This window comes from Helianthus annuus, chromosome 3, assembly GCF_002127325.2.
Source record: "Helianthus annuus cultivar XRQ/B chromosome 3, HanXRQr2.0-SUNRISE, whole genome shotgun sequence".
Lineage (NCBI taxonomy): Eukaryota > Viridiplantae > Streptophyta > Magnoliopsida > Asterales > Asteraceae > Helianthus > Helianthus annuus.
The window spans coordinates 4000712-4015757 of record NC_035435.2 but is presented as its reverse complement, the minus strand read 5'-3'; the positions used below and the strand labels follow the sequence as shown (position 1 = coordinate 4015757).

Below are 15046 nucleotides of genomic sequence, written 5' to 3'. Positions count from 1 at the left end.
AACTTATTATTTCTCTTCTTATACAATATTTTCTTTTCATTTGAACTCTCTCTAATAGGTATGTGTGTCTCAGATTTGTAGTTGGAACGCAAGAAGGTTGATAGTGTTCTAATTTCATTATTGAACGTCAGATTTGAATGTCGATGGTTGGTTGAAGATTGGTACAGATTTGAACAATGGAATTTCGATTGAACGTACAGGTTGGAATGATGGAACTTTAACTGAACGATGGAAATTGGAAAGCTGCTTTGTAGTTTGGTACACTATGTTATAATGGGGAGTTTAGCACTCAAAACTGAACATGAGCATAAAGCCACTTAATCGGTATGCACCGGTAATACCGAATTTTCTGACGGTTCGAATACTAAACTTGTACCCTAATTAGATCAGGCTCTATCGTACCGTTGATGTCTCCGATAGCCGGTTCAACAGGTAATACGAGTCGGTTTGAACCGGTTTCTTAACCATTGCTTGCAACTATCGTAACGTAATACAAAAGCGTTTATGTTTCTTTCACCATTACTTTTGATCTTTATTGTTCACTTTGAAAATTGTATCATGTGATTTCCATGTCATGTTCCTTTGTATATAGTAAAAGATTATTGATTGCGTGTTTCTAAATACAAGTGCACTTTTAAGACGTAAAGATATCATTAGTTGTTATATAAAGTATTTTTAATTGCGTGTTTCTAAATACGAGTGCACTTTTAAGACGTAAAGATATCATTAACTATTATATAAAGTTTTTTTTTGAAAAGTATACTTCATTAACAGAAACGCCGACCCAAATCGGGCCGACACAAACAACAGATATAAAGTTTTTTTTTAAAAACTGCATTAGTTGTATTTTTCAAAGTTATGTCTTTTTTATCTCGTAATTTAGGATATGTGAAGTAATAATATGCTAATATCTCTATATTTTTAATGGCGTATTGTAGCATCTATTTTCTTAACACAAATCAATATTGTATGTTTGGTTTACAATGAGTATACTTCCAAAAGGTTACCTACTCTTAAAATTACTCTCATTTAGAGCCGATTTAAGTGTGTGGTTCTCTTATCAACGACCAATGTATCTAAAACGTTCTAATGAAATTTGAGATCGAACATTTCTAATAATAACCTGGTAAATTTTTTTTGAACGGCAAACCACTTTATATCTATATATAAAAGCCAGCAAGCCGCTGAAAGTCACTACAATCGAAAAAACAAAACAAACTACAAAAGACTCGATATATCGAAATCAATCCAACTATTTCACGCCAACCTGGTAATTATATACAACGGAATGATAAAATTTAACCCAAAAAATTGAGATGTCGTACACGTAATATAACAAACTTCAAAGTCAAACACGATGATTTAGATTTCAACGGCCTAAAAAAGTTGGTAGTATAGTAGCCCACTTTAGTTTGGTGATGGCGGAATGAAGAACACGAGTTGTGTCATGTTAATTAGCTTGAGATAAACTTTTTCTTTTTATTCCAAGCAAGTATCAAAGACCCACGTTTTGCGACGGGACTGTTAAGTCAAACAAAAACTAAACGTATAAATAATGAATCACGCGCACATGTTACGGCGTGTTAACTCGCAAAAAATAGACCGACAATATAATACATAGAAAAGAATAACTAAGTCGGCTTAGCCGCTTAGGACCCTCGAGTTTCGACAGAGCTGTTAAATTTAAAAAAAAATGACGTAAAAACGTTTTGAACCACATGCGCGAGTTGCAGCATGTTAACTCACAAAATTTAGGATGAATCGTAAAACGATAAATTTGTAAATAGTGTAAAGTATAGGGACCAAAGTTGAAAGTGGAAAAGTATCTGGGTTAAAAAATAGAAAATGTTTGTGACAATTGACAAATATGCAAAAGACGAAAACTATGAATTAAAAGTGAAAAAGACGAAAAGTATAAACGTTATGTAAAAGATGAAAATTATTGAGGTTAAAAGTATATTAAAAAGACAAATGGGATAAAAAGTAAATAAAAAAATTCAAACAAAATTAAATAGTATTTGGGTGAGAAGTTTTTTTTTTTTGTTTTTTGTTTTTTTGTTTTTTGTTTTCTTTTTAAGGTAGTATATAGGTAATGTGCCCATTCGAGTGTATTACCTTTACAATTTTGTTTTGGAGGGTCGGATTTAATCTTAGCATTCCAACACATAGATGCAATTAAGGTGTTAAATGGGTTGTGTTTGCGGGTTGGTGGGTGAACCGAACCCGAAAATTTTAGACGAACCCGACCCGTTTAACCTGAACTTTTTATTTTTTATTCATTTTTTTTCAATAAATGAATATATTAAAATTAACATCTACTACAAAAAAAAACACAAATTTATATAATAAAATTACATTAAACCCATAAAATTTTATGTGAATTTCCCGTTTTAAGTTATATTTATAGCATAAAATACACATCCAATTTAATTTATGAGATAAAACAGATTGTAAAAAAATATAATATAATAGAAATGGGTTAAAATACACACCCAATTTAATTTTTGACATAAAACATATTGTAAAAAAATATGATATAATAGAAATGGGTTAAACGGATCAACCCGTCAACCCGACTAAGTTGACCCGAACCTGATCCGTTTAGCTAAACGGGTTCACGGGTTCAACCTGAAACTGACCCGAACTAGTTTAAACTAAACCCAAACTCCTAAATTTCATATTAGGTTCGTATCATGTTTTCAAGTTGTGCCAAAAATTCACACCCCTAGATGCAATGACTCCTAAGAAATATTATGTTTCCCTAATTATTTAAAGTTCCCTCAATGAACCTCCTCATATTGATACATCAAATTCATGATACATAGAAGTATGGTACATGAGGAAGGATGTGTTGACGGATTTGGATGAAATATGATATGGATAAATGATCAGTGGGCTAAAGGGCAGTGGATAGAAGTGTTATCAGCGGATAAATGTACAATAGGGGTTACTAATAACAGTGGATTAGTAGCAACAGTGGATCAGTAGCAGAGGGTATTAGTAACAGAGGTTAGCAACAGGGGTTGTTAGTGGTGGGTGGTTATAACAGGGGTTGTTAGTTAGTTGAACGGTTGTTACAAAGATTGTTAGCTGTCAGTTGTAGGGTTGTTGGGGTGGGATTATAAATAGTAACAGTTGTAATAGTATAGGGTATCTTGTGAAATAATAATCAGTTTCCCTCCTAAATTCTCTCTCAACTGCCATTAACGACCTTTCGAAGCTCATTCTTCCCATTGAGTTTCCTGAACGTTAATAGGACTTGACCATTGATTAATCAATCTCAAGTTCATTCAATTTCAATCCTTATCATTGGTATCAGAGCTGTCTATCCTTGGACACTCTTGATTCAATTCAAACACAACCCTAATTCAGCCAATTGGGGAAAATTGCAGCGTTCAATTTCAAATTCTGAATTCAATCATTGTTTCGGTTGAATTCCTTCATTTGACGTCCGTTCAATTCAATTTCCATTGATTTTTGTTCAGATCAATTTCCTAAATCAAAATGATGAAGAGACATGGTCATAATGATGCTGATGATGCTGAAAGCAGTCAGCAGATGAATAACAGAATCGATGAAAACACGAAAGCATTGGAAGAAATGAGAAATATGGTGACAGGATTATCTTTACAGTTGACTCAAATGGTCAACAATCAAGGCAATGGAAGAAACCATCAAAGACAAGAGTTGCAGAATGATGGGGAAGGGTTCAGTTTTGCAGCAAGATTGACCAAGATTGAATTTCCTCGGTTTAAAGGTGATGATCTAACTTCATGGTTGTTTAAGGTGGAACAATTCTTTCAGTTGGATAGAGTGTCAGATGAAACAAAGGTCATATTGGCAGCCATTCATTTTGAGGAAAAAGCATTACAATGGTATCAATCTTTTACTGGTCAAAGAATTGAAGGTGAAGTTTTGACTTGGGTGGAATTGGTAGAAGCTTTGAAGGTCAGATTTGGGAAGTTGTTTGATGATCCTATGACTGATCTTAAGAACTTGAAACAAACCACTTCTGTTCAAGAGTATCATGACAAGTTTGATGCCATTATCAGCAGACTTCAACTGCCAATAGAGTATGCTCTGAGTTGTTTCATGGCGGGGTTAGAAGAGGAGATACAATTGCAGGTAAGAATGTTCAACCCTAAGAATATTCAAGAAGCCTTCTGTTTGGCTAAACTGCAAGAAGCCACTATCAAGGCTAAGAGGGGAAGGGTTGGGTTCAAGCCACCTATTCTACCTAACCCAAGTAACAATAAGCAACCAGTTTCCTTTAGTAAGTCAGTGGGTCTTGACTCAAAAAAGAATGTGATTAGGAAGACCTTGACCAAAAGTGAAATGGATGAAAGAAGGTCTAAGGGCTTGTGTTTCAACTGTGATGAGAAGTATTCACAAGAACATATATGCAAGGGTAACAGGAAACCTCAGCTGTATCACATAGAGGTTGAATGGATAGAAGAAGAGGTTGAAGGGGGAGAGGATGAAGTGGTAATGGAGTGTGCTCAAATCTCAGTTAATGCAGTGGAAGGAAATGACAGGTATAAGTCCATTAGGGTTACGGGTCATTATGGAAAACATGAATTACATTTGTTAATGGATACTGGAAGTTCACATAATTTTCTGGATATTGCATTAGCCAAACAATTGGGGTGTAAGATGGTTAAGGGCCCAACTATGTTAGTAAAAGTGGCAAATGGTCATGAAGAAATTTGTGATCAAATGGTGAAAGGATTTTCTTGGATCATGCAAGGAATTCAATTCACAGCGGATGTGTATGTAATGCCCTTGGGGGGTTGTGATTTGGTTTTGGGGGTTCAATGGTTTACAACCTTAGGAAGCATCAAGATGAATTATAATGATAGAACCATTGCTTTCAAGTTCAATGGTCAGAAAGTAGTTTTGAGGGGGCAATATGGGAGGAAATTTTCTCAAATTACTAAGGGTAGCTTGAAGAAAATGGAGTTACAGAGAGCTGAATTGTCTATGGTGCAGGTATGTGCCATTGAAGGGTATAGTACAAATACTTCAATGGTACTGCAGAAAACTCAGCAATCCAAAGAACAACAACAGCAGCTACAAAAGCTGTTAGAGGATTTCAAGGATGTCTTCCAAGACTTAAAGTCTTTACCACCATCTAGGGGCCAGTATGATCACAGAATTCCATTGAAACAAGGAACTGATGGGGTGAATTTAAGGCCTTATAGATATCCTGTGGTGCAAAAGGATGTGATAGAAAAAATGACTAATGATTTGTTAGAACAAGGGGTAATTCGGTCCAGTACCAGTTCTTTTGTTTCACCAGTGGTTCTAGTCAAGAAAAAAGATGGTACATGGAGGATGTGTATAGATTATAGGAAACTGAATCAGGCTACAATTCCCGACAGGTTTCCTATTCCATTGGTGGAAGATTTGATGGATGAATTATATGGTACAAAATTTTTCTCTAAATTGGATCTCAAGTCTAGGTACCATCAGATCAGAATGGATGATGCAGACATCCATAAAACAACATTTAAAACTCATAATGGTCATTTTGAGTTTATGGTCATGCCTTTTGGGCTGACTAATGCACCATCTACCTTTCAAGGTTTAATGAACCAGGTTTTTAAACAATATCTGAGGAAGTATGTACTGGTTTTCTTTGATGATATATTGGTGTATAGTCCTTGTTGGGATACTCATTTATCTCATTTAAAAGATGTTCTATTGGTGTTAAGACAACATCAGTTGGTAGCCAAAAGAAGCAAGTGTGAATTTGGAGCCACTAAGCTGGAGTATTTGGGTAATATAATATCTCAACAAAGAGTGGCAACTAATCTAGCAAAAGTATATGCAATACAACAATGGCCTGTACCCACCAACATCAAAGAATTGAGGGGATTTTTGGGACTCACTGGTTATTATAGAAGATTTGTGAAAGGGTATAGTAGCATCACCAAACCCTTAACTCAATTGCTTAAAAAAGACTCCTTTCGATGGTCTTCGGATGCTCAACATGCTTTTGAACATTTGAAGGAGAGTATGAGTCAACCTCTTGTATTGGCATTACCAGATTTTAAAGAAACATTTGTGGTGGAAACAGATGCATCAGGGTTCGGAATAGGTGCTGTTCTAATGCAAAAGGGTCATCCTATCGCTTATATCAGTAAGGCCTTGTCTCCAAGACATATGTCTTTGTCCACTTACGAGAGAGAATTGTTGGCCATCATATATGCTGTCCAAAAATGGCAACCATATTTGGCTCATGCTCATTTTGTGATCAAGACAGACCAACATAGTCTGAAATATTTGTTGGATAGTAAGATTTCCACACCTTTCCAGCAGAGATGGTTATCTAAATTGATGGGATTCAACTTTGAGATTATGTACAAGAAAGGTGTAGACAATAAAGTGGCTGATGCATTATCGAGGGTGACTCATGGGGAAGTGTTGCAGTTAGCAGCATCATCTGTTCATACAGACATATGGGCAGCCATTAAAGAAGGATGGTCTAATGATGGAGAGTTGTTAAAAATCATTCAAGACCTGCAACAGAATCCTATGTCTCATTGTCATTATAGCTGGTCCAATGGAGAATTAAGAAGAAAGGGTAAGTTGGTCATTAGTAATTCTACAACTTTAAGGGAACAAATATTGCAGTGGATGCATGCTTCAGTACAAGGAGGGCATTCTGGCATTCATGCTACTACTAGCAGAATTGCTAGATTGTTTTATTGGCCAAAGCTGCACAAAGAGGTGAAAGCTTATGTTAAGAATTGTATAGTTTGTCAGCAGTGTAAGTCAGAAACAGTGGCTTATCCTGGGATGTTACAACCTCTCCCAATTTCTCAAGGGGTATGGGAAGATATAGCGATGGATTTTGTTGAAGGGTTGCCTAAATCCAAGGGTAAAGATGTCATTTTGGTGGTGGTGGATAGGTTAAGCAAGGGTGCTCACTTTATTGCTTTACACCATCCTTTTACTGCAGTTGATGTGGCTCAGCTATATTTGGATCACATATATCGGTTACATGGCCCTCCTAAATCAATTATATCTGACCGAGATAAGGTGTTTATTAGCAATTTTTGGAAGGAACTGATGCTACTGCAAGGGGTAGAGTAGAAGATGTCTAGTTCATACCATCCCCAAACAGATGGTCAAACAGAGGTGCTAAACAGATGCTTGGAGGGTTATTTGAGGTGCATGTGTTTTGAAAAACCTCATGAGTGGGCTAATTGGTTACCCTTGGCAGAATATTGGTATAATACCACTTATCAGTCAGCTATCAGATGCACTCCATTTGAGGTCGTCTATGGTCAGCATCCACCTATACATTTACCATATTTACCGGGAGAAAATAACAATGAAGCAGTGGATAGAAGTTTGGTCATTAGGGAGGAGGTGATTAATATTTTGAAAGAAAATTTGAGGAAGTCTCAACAACGCATGAAACAGTTGGCTGATGCTCATCGAACGGAAAGGAGTTTCCAAATAGGAGACTGGGTATATTTGAAGTTACAACACTATCGACAGCAGTCAGTGACTCAGCGGCTCAATCAAAAGTTGACAGCCAAATATTTTGGACCATATTTGATTTTGTCTAAGGTAGGAGAAGTAGCGTACACGTTGCAGTTACCAGCTGGGTCTGCTATTCATCCTACAGTACACGTATCATTGCTAAAAAAGTATTATGGTCCTGAGCCCACTTCAACAGCGGTGGTTAATGAGGAAGTGCTGCAAACCACTGTTAAGGAACCTGAGAGTGTGGTGGACACTAGGGTTCTTAAAAAATTCAATAGAATGTTGGTGTAATGGCTGATTAATGGAAAAATGTGGGGGTGGAAGATGCAACTTGGGAAGATGCTAAGTTGATGATGCAGAAATTTCCAAATTTTGATCCTTGGGGTCAAGGATCAGGTTATCGGGAGGGTATTGATATGGATAAATGATCAGTGGGCTAAAGGGCAGTGGATAGAGGTGTTATCAGTGGATAAATGTACAACAGGGGTTACTAATAACAGTGGATTAGTAGCAACAGTGGATCAGTAGCAGAGGGTATTAGTAACAGAGGTTAGCAGCAGGGGTTGTTAGTGGTGGGTGGTTACAACAGGGGTCGTTAGTTAGTTGAACGGTTGTTACAAAGATTGTTAGCTGTCAGTTATAGGGTTGTTGGGGTGGGATTATAAATAGTAACAGTTGTAATAGTATAGGGTATCTTGTGAAATAATAATCAGTTTCCCTCCTAAATTCTCTCTCAACTGCCATTAACGACCTTCCGAAGCTCATTCTTCCCATTGAGTTTCCTGAACGTTAATAGAACTTGACCATTGATTAATCAATCTCAAGTTCATTCAATTTCAATCCTTATCAAAATAGTGGGACACATGTTAAACATTGCTTAACGTATTGATGATTGCAAAGAAAAAAAATGAAATTCATGATACATAGAAGTATGGAACATGAGGAAGGATGTGTTGACGAATAAGGATGAAGTAGTGAGACACGTGTTAAACATTAGTTAACGTACTGATGATTCCAAAAGAAAAAAAAATGAAGGCAAAAGGACTTGAACGAGAGCCGATGAAGTATATAAACTTCAAAGAAACCAATTCACCAAAGCAAATAACACATCGAAATAGCAATTCCATACCTACATAAACAATATTTTTGTCTAATGTATGGAAAAAAATAAACAACCAATAGTGCTCTGTCATGTAGCAAAAAACATTTTTACTAGCCTTGTAGTTTTAATAAATTTATTATATTAATTATCCTGATATTGATACATCGAATTCAGGATACATAGAAGATATATTAGATTTAAATAACCTCAACTCTTACCAGTTGGCAATAACATTCCTAACTTTTGATTTGTATCACATCATTTTCAACTTTCAATTTATTAGCCAGTTTGCTGACATCAGCTGCCACAATACTAAACAAGTGCCACATCAGCTGCTATGTCATAAAAAAACCAAGTCAAATGCCACATCAGTTTCCACGTCATCAAAAAACTGCCACATCATATGTCACGTCTTCAAAACTTACACGTCAGATGTCACGTCAACACACAAATGCCACTTCAACAAAAAAACTAACTCTGTTAGGGTTTAGTTAGTTTGGGAGTGCTATCGTCCAATAAGTTAAAAGTTGGGAATGGTGTGGTACAAATTAAAAGTTAGGAATACCATCAATCAATTGGTGAAAGTTGAAGTTACTTGAATTCGGCGTAGGTGATGATAAAAACACATGTCCATGCGTATTTTCGAAGCGAAAGATTAAAAAAGATGAGTATACTTTACGTTTACAACTGTTATTTGATTATGCCAGTAATATTATAAACATCATTTTATGTTTATCATAAAAATATATGTCGGACTAAATTATATATGTTTAAGTCGGCTATAGCATGTAAAAATGTGAAACTAAATTATATCTCTTCATTACACCTACTATTCAAGCACCATATTTTAAAACAAATTTTAGTTTTAGGTGGTGTTTGTTTTTTCAGATGCAAAATGTCTGCAGTCTGCGGACCACATCTGCAAACATCTGCATGAGAAGAGGTGGACCAAATATCTGCGGAGTGTAATAAAAAGAGTGTTTGTTTTTTCCCTTTCTCTTCTCCCAAACAACCCCCATACTATTGACTTCACAGGCTTCAAAACTAGGTCAAAATTGAGCATCAGAACCAGTTCACCCACGTGATGCTGTAATAATCAAGAATACCTACTTCCCAATCAAACAAAACTGTTCAATAATAACAATCAACATCGACCCATTTGTTCAATTAGCTTTTAATCATCAACAACACCCCCTAATTCCCACCAAAACAGAATTTTTTCAACACCCATTTGCAAAAGATCAATAAAGATTCAAATTGGGTAAAATATCTACCTGGTAGGTGAACAGAGGAGGAGATGGAGATCGATGTGGTGGCTCCGATGGTGCTTGAATCGGAGGTGGAGGTGGTGTCGGAGAAGATGGGTGTCGGAGGTGGAGGTAGTGGCGGAGTGGAGGTGGAGCAGGGCTGGAGCAGGTGGTGGGCGGCGGAGGAGGTGGTGTCGGAAGTGGAGGTGGTGGCGGAGCAGGGGTGGGCGGCGGAAGAGGTGGAGGTGGTGGCGGATCAGGGGTGGGCGGCGGAGGAGGTGGTGTCGGAGTGGAGGTGGAGGTGGTGTGCTAGGGTTTTGAGACAAGATGGGTGTTTTGAAGAGGGAGAAGAGTTTTGAAGAGGTTGGAAGACATAAGGACATGTCTGCTTGGGGAAGAGGTGGGAAGAGGTTTTTTAATGAAACCTCTTCTGAAAAACAAATAAGTTGCAGACTCAAACGTCTGCGCGTGGTCTGCGTGAGGAAGACATAAGAGGGTCTGAAGTACTTCTCACCAAAAACAAACACCCCCTTAGAAGACAACAAAAAGTTAATAACTTTATATTTTTTACGGTGATTACCAACATATAAACATATTATCAAAGACCAATGTAAAACATTATTAGTCAACTATTGATTTAAATAAGATTAGAACCATGTAGAGAAGATTAGCATTGCCATCGCAGTCTTGCACACACAAATCAAGAAATTGTTAAAAAAAACTATTGATGTAATTAGAGCATTTGTCGGAGATACGCAGTGACAACGGATAACTAAAGATTTGACTTTTTTTTTTTTTTTTTTTTTTTTTGGAATTCGACTAATATGACAATGATTTGTTGATTATACTTCCGTCATTGAAAGACACTTTTCTAGTAGTATTTATACGTGTCTTGAGATGTTCAAACCTAATACACTTTTTACTTTACATAACACACCTCTTACAGTTTTTTTATCTACATATGAGACTGTTGTCCTATAATTTCATGTATATACTTTCTAATAAAAAGTGGGTGAAATGTATACATTTTAAACCATTTACAGTTGGTATGCGAATATAACCAACCAATACACACAAAAGTGCGTTTACATAAGTTATAACTATCGAGTCAAAATTTTCTACCACTTATTATAAACCGCTATATAACTACATTTACAGTTGGTATGCGAATACAACCGCAAATCATCATATTTTAATTTTATTTATTTATTGGTTAAAGATTAAAGAAAGTCAAGAAAAAACAAATTTGGATTTTTATGCTATTATATTTAGAAAAATAAAGTCTTGCTTCTTATTTATTGGAGGAGCCCTATCCCACATCGAAAGAATAAGACCTTCCGGTTGTATTAATAAGATCTTGGGTTACTCCCTCTATCACCAATTGGTTTTAGAGTGGAACCCCATAGACTTCAATATGGTATCAGAGCCACGGCTCTATGTCAGCTCCGGTTAAGGCCACGTGTACACCTCTTGATAGACCGGGTTACACGTGCGGGAGGGTATTGGAGGAGCCCTATCCCACATCGAAAGAATAAGACCTTCCGGTTGTATTAATAAGATCTTGGGTTACTCCCTCTATCACCAATTGGTTTTAGAGTGGAACCCCATAGACTTCAATATTATTTGTCATCATCAATTACTTGTTTTTTCCTTTGTCCTTTGCAAATTTGGAAGTTCAATATATTTTCTCAGTCTCGCTCACTTGCCTTCGTTTTGTCCCTAATACTCTAAGGTGCTGTTTGGCAACATCTTAATGGTTAAGTAAGAGGTCTGAACCATTAAGAGTTTGTATAATGCTTAATTGTTCAAAGGCAAATGCCTGACCAATTCAAATTAGAGGTCCACTCTGTATAAATCTTAACCATTCAGAGGCAAATGTCTGAACCAGTGGCGGACCTAGGAATTTTTCCATGGGGGTGCGAAACATTTTTAAAAATTTTAGGCCCCTAGGTATATGAGTAAAAAAATCGGTTCGTATCGGGTCGGGTCGGATCGGGTCGGTCGTGTAAAATAAACGAACATCAAACTAAATTTATATAATAATCAAAAACATGTAAACTGTATTACAAACATAATTAAAACGTCGACGCCCTACGAGTTTTCATTTTTTGAAATCTATCCAAAACATCATTTAAAACTAAATTTTTAAACAATTCTTTCTCTATATAACATAAGTTCATCGCTCCATAACATAACGTTTCAATTTTAATTTTCAACTATTCAAGCCTAGAAATCATAACGTTAATTGTAATCACCCTAAAAATATATAAACAACATAATCACCCTAAAAATCATCTAAAAAACCATAAACAACGTCAAAACATACAAAATTTCAAACCTATTTAACAACTTTATTACCTTTTTTTCTCCTATAATATCAACCAAAATCATCAAAATACAAAGAAACTTACCCGTGTTCGGATTCCAGTTAGATTTGGTGTCAAACGACGGTGGTATGGTGGCTGATTACGGTGGTCGCCGGCTGCTGGACTGTTGTCGTTGGGTGATGTTGTTCGTTGGCAGTGCAGGGACGCAAGAGAGGGAGAGAGCGGGAGAGAATTTCTAAAGGTTTTGGGCTTTAATTATTTTATTATAGTTTGAAATATTTTTGGGTTTGATTAATGGGCTAAGACTTAGTGAGCTAGCTAGTTAGGAATTATAAGTGGGTAAATGTATGGGTATTTGGGTTTAGTTAGTTAGGTATTAAAAGTTATATAATTTAGGTAGTATTTTTTTTTTAAATAAGAGTTTACCAAAAAATTAAAATATAAATTGATAACACTTTTTAACTAAGGGGTGCGTTCAAGGGTGCGGTCGAAAAATCCAAGGGGTGCGGGCGAAAAATTCCAAGGGGTGCGGACGGATTTTCGACGGAATTTAACACTACTTTTTTTCCCCGGGGGTGCGCCCGCCCACCTTAAAGTGGGCTTGGGTCCGCCCCTGGTCTGAACCATTCAGACATCTGCTCGTGAAACAAACAGTCTGAACCATTAAGTGCTGAACCAATAAGAGGTCTGAACCATTAAAAAGCTCATTAAAAGGTAAACAAACAGCCCCTAAGCTAAATTACTTTTATGGGTTTTGTTAACTTCCAAACCAACATTGAAATACATTTAAGAGCCTTTGGATCAAAATCCATGCATCCTTTCGGTTGTTGTAAACAACCCAAACTTGAGCTTAGACTTGTTTAGCTTAACATAGTCTCATTCGTTTTAAACTCTATATTCAAAGCTCGAGTTTGTCTCACGGTAAATTTTTAAAGCTCGAAATTCACTCTAGCTTGACTCATTTATCAATTATTTAATTATTCTATACATATACTTACATCACCATTTTTGTATATATTCATAATTATGATTATATATAATATATATGCAATATATATTGGGCTATTATAGGAAAAAATCTCATATTAGCTAAGAAAACTATGAAACCTAAATGAATGACCTCATTTTGCCACGTGTTACACATTTTTGCAGACGTGTTACGTGTAACAACCAGAGGCTGCCACGTGTTACGTAACAACTTTTAATTTTTCCGAAAAAAGCTAAAAGTCTGCAAAAGTTGTTACACGTAACACGTGGCAGCCTCTGGTTGTTACACGTAACATAGTCTGCAAAAAGGTGTAACACGTGGCAAAAGAAGGTCCATTCATTTGGGTTTTTTAGTTTTCTTAACTAATATCAGTGTTCTTTCTATCTTTCCCCTATATATATTTTATCAAATGCATATTATTATATGAATATGAATGGTAGGCTAACCCGTTTAACCTTGCAAGACCAATCAAGTTTGGTATCTGATGTCCAACTCAGTCTCATTAACTAAACAAGCTTCAATAATTTAGGTTTGAGCTCTTTCAAACGTGGCTTGATTTTAGCTTTTAGCAAGTAATTTACACCCATGTTTCTTCACACTTGTAGTTTAACCAATTTACCCTAGCTTTAATTTAATGTGATATATCATATTTCCTTGTTCATTCTGTGATGTTTTTTACGAGTTTATCTCACTTCACTATTTCTACTTACAATCATCAAGGCAATGATGTTTTGAATATTCTTAAGAAATGACAACCAATTCTAGGGTAAATATATGAGATAAACAATGATAGTAACAAACAACCAACCAAACAAATCAAATATAATTCTACTCGTAATAGAGCTATTGATAGAGTCTACACAAGGTGTGTTAGAAACAAACCTTACCTTCATCCTAGGGAATGGAGTCATGGAAAGGTTGCTCTCGCTGAGATCTACCGCCGTACACTTGGGTTGGAGGAGGGTTGCTACTCCATTTTAATATGATGTAAAACCTTTGAACCAAGAACTTCAATTAATCATACAAAATAATGACACTAATAATCAGATTTACTAGTTCAAGGAATCAAGTAATCAGATTTACTAGTTTAAACAATCATATTTATTTATTTATTTATTTGTAGTATATATATCAATTTTTTTTTTGAAAGGCAAATTTCTTTAAGACACACCAAAGCGAACTATCTCCAAGGCGGAGATAGACGCAACCACAAGAGTCACATGACATCAAAATTAAAAGATTTCCAACCTTTTGCCCCTACTTCTATACCAAAGAAAACCCAATGACTTAACATCCGAAATAATATCGATGATCTTCACATTTGTCTTTGCAAACGCCTTCTCGTTTCTCGCCTTCCAAATCCTCCAACAAGTTAACACTAAGATGCCATATATGATCTCCTTTCTTTTGTCCGAACATCCCAACTGAGATACAATTAGCTGCACATCATGAACCGAAAACAGGAAAATAGGAGGTAAGTTGCACCATCGGGCGATCCCACTCCAAACATCGTCGGTGACTCTACAAACCGTGAACAAATGATCCACTGTCTCTTCGGCATCTTCGCATAATACACACTTGCAGTCTCCCACGTTTATGTTCCTTCTTCGGAGGGCCACCTTAGTTGGAATTCCATCTAATGACATTCGCCACAAAAATATATTATACTTGGCCGGGAGCCATTTACACCATCTACTTGACTAGGCTGAATCATCTGCAAGAGAGCTTCGGATCCAAGATTTTGTATCTTGAACAGTCAGTTGCTGCAACCTGCTTTGGTTCCACTCCCATCTATCCTGACTCGACTGTAACGTAGTACCTGCAACCATGCAAAAACACTCTACTAGCTCAGCAACTTCCTGGATAGAACCTGGGTATTTCTTCC

The 15046-nt window shown here is 36.3% G+C and overlaps 2 protein-coding genes across 7 annotated transcripts; both read right to left on the bottom strand.

Moving 5' to 3' along the window:
• Window positions 1-1235: 1235 nt before the first annotated feature.
• LOC118490107 lies at window positions 1236-10470 on the bottom strand. Of its 6 annotated transcripts, none has more exons than XM_035987327.1 (2): window positions 9874-10426; window positions 1236-1521 (listed from the first exon to the last, which is right to left on the bottom strand). In XM_035987327.1, exons 1-2 carry the CDS (start codon window positions 10227-10229, stop codon window positions 1455-1457), a joined length of 423 nt encoding a protein of 140 aa, XP_035843220.1. In that variant the 5' UTR covers window positions 10230-10426; the 3' UTR covers window positions 1236-1454. The 6 variants fall into 6 exon arrangements, 2 of the variants coding, with proteins under 2 accessions (XP_035843220.1, XP_035843221.1); XR_004888157.1 differs by lacking the exon at window positions 1236-1521 and adding an exon at window positions 4556-8990 and having other exon boundaries at window positions 9874-10433; XR_004888159.1 differs by lacking the exon at window positions 1236-1521 and adding an exon at window positions 4556-8934 and having other exon boundaries at window positions 9874-10433.
• A 3923-nt stretch (window positions 10471-14393) lies between these two features.
• Window positions 14394-14807, bottom strand: LOC110928422. The gene has a single exon (XM_022171436.1). It carries the CDS (start codon window positions 14805-14807, stop codon window positions 14394-14396), a length of 414 nt encoding a protein of 137 aa, XP_022027128.1.
• Between the last annotated feature and the right edge of the window lie 239 nt (window positions 14808-15046).